This window comes from Seriola lalandi, unplaced genomic scaffold, assembly GCF_002814215.2.
Source record: "Seriola lalandi dorsalis isolate HSWRI2012SDOR001 ecotype SW California unplaced genomic scaffold, Sedor1 jcf7180002054197, whole genome shotgun sequence".
Classification (NCBI taxonomy): domain Eukaryota; kingdom Metazoa; phylum Chordata; class Actinopteri; order Carangiformes; family Carangidae; genus Seriola; species Seriola lalandi.
In genome coordinates, this window is record NW_019524750.1 from 2,841 (window position 1) to 4,037 (window position 1,197).

The following is a 1,197-nucleotide window of genomic DNA, read 5'->3' on the forward strand; positions in this document are numbered from 1 at the left end:
AACTTTTACAAACGCTCTCTGCAACACACCGCTCCTCTCACACCGCCATTCACTCAGAGAGAGAGAGAGAGAGAGACAGAGAGAGAGAGAGAGAGAGAGAGACAGAGAGAGAGAGACAGAGAGAGAAAGAGAGAGACATTATATCTAGCCACCATATTAATAAAACGTTACACTCTTAACTAGCCATTACATTACATTGACTAACATATAAATTATATTGATTTACTATAAATTCTAATGCTAATGTTAACTCCACCCTGTGTCTTGTCTGCTCTGTGAACTGCCATGTAGACCAGACACTTTCTGTTGAGATGCTGAAGCATTAATGTTGTGCTACTGTAGCAGGCTGGTTCAGTGTAACAGTACATACTATACACAGTTTTATTTTTTTCCAGCTTAAATGATCCCAAATTCTAGACAATTCCTGTTGTTTTCTCCAGCCTGTCTGGTCGCCTCGCTCCTCACTGTTTGCCCTCCTTTTATCCATTTTACAAACATCAAATCACATATCATCAGCATAAGGAACGAACATTAGCACAAGCATTTAGACATTGTCTGGCATGGCATATACTGTATGTGTTTATATGATTGTCTGTTTTGTACAAAATTCTACTGCGTGAAAAACAGTGACTACTAAGCAGTGCACATTCATATTGATTAACCAAAGCTTTGATGCATTCAAACAATGAGAGACAAACAAACAACTAGAGACAAACAAACAACACTGACCTTTGACCTTGAGAGTCACTCTTGTCCTCATCAGTAAGTGTCCGTCCTTGTAGACACTACATCTGTATTCTCCTGTGTCTGTGACTGTGAGGTGTTTCAGGGTCAGACTGAGGTCTCCAGTTCTCAGTGGATCTTTCTTCATCTCTGTTCGGTCTCTGTAAACCTGGTCCTGTTCTTCAGGTCTGTCAGAACCGTTCTGATACACATGGACCTTCCTACAGTCTCTGTCTGTCCACTCCACTCTGATGTCTCCAGACAGGTGAGCTGTGGTCTTGAAGGGCAGCTGGACAGACTCCTCCCCTTCCTTCACCTTCACCTCTTGACCTGAGAGGAGAACAAAGCACAACATGAGCTGTATAAACAGCAGCAGCAGCTTTTAATCTCTTTATTGAAGGATTACAAAGTTGTAGAGAAACCTGAAGGACAGAACCAGATCAGACCAGAAGGGAACAGGGGACACTAATCTAG

At 42.1% G+C, this 1,197-nt stretch overlaps 1 protein-coding gene across 2 annotated transcripts in view; it reads right to left on the reverse strand.

Moving 5' to 3' along the window:
• Window positions 1–161: 161 nt before the first annotated feature.
• LOC111653406 (uncharacterized) overlaps window positions 162–1,197 on the reverse strand; it is a 10,794-nt gene continuing 9,758 nt past the window's right edge. The window contains exon 6 of one of the 2 annotated variants that reach the window (XM_087173407.1): window positions 162–1,053. In XM_087173407.1, coding sequence (XP_087029533.1) covers window positions 581–1,053 — 473 coding nt within the window. In that variant the 3' untranslated portion in view covers window positions 162–580. The remainder of the gene's footprint in view (window positions 1,054–1,197) is intronic. The other variant, XM_023404008.2, reaches the window with a different exon arrangement.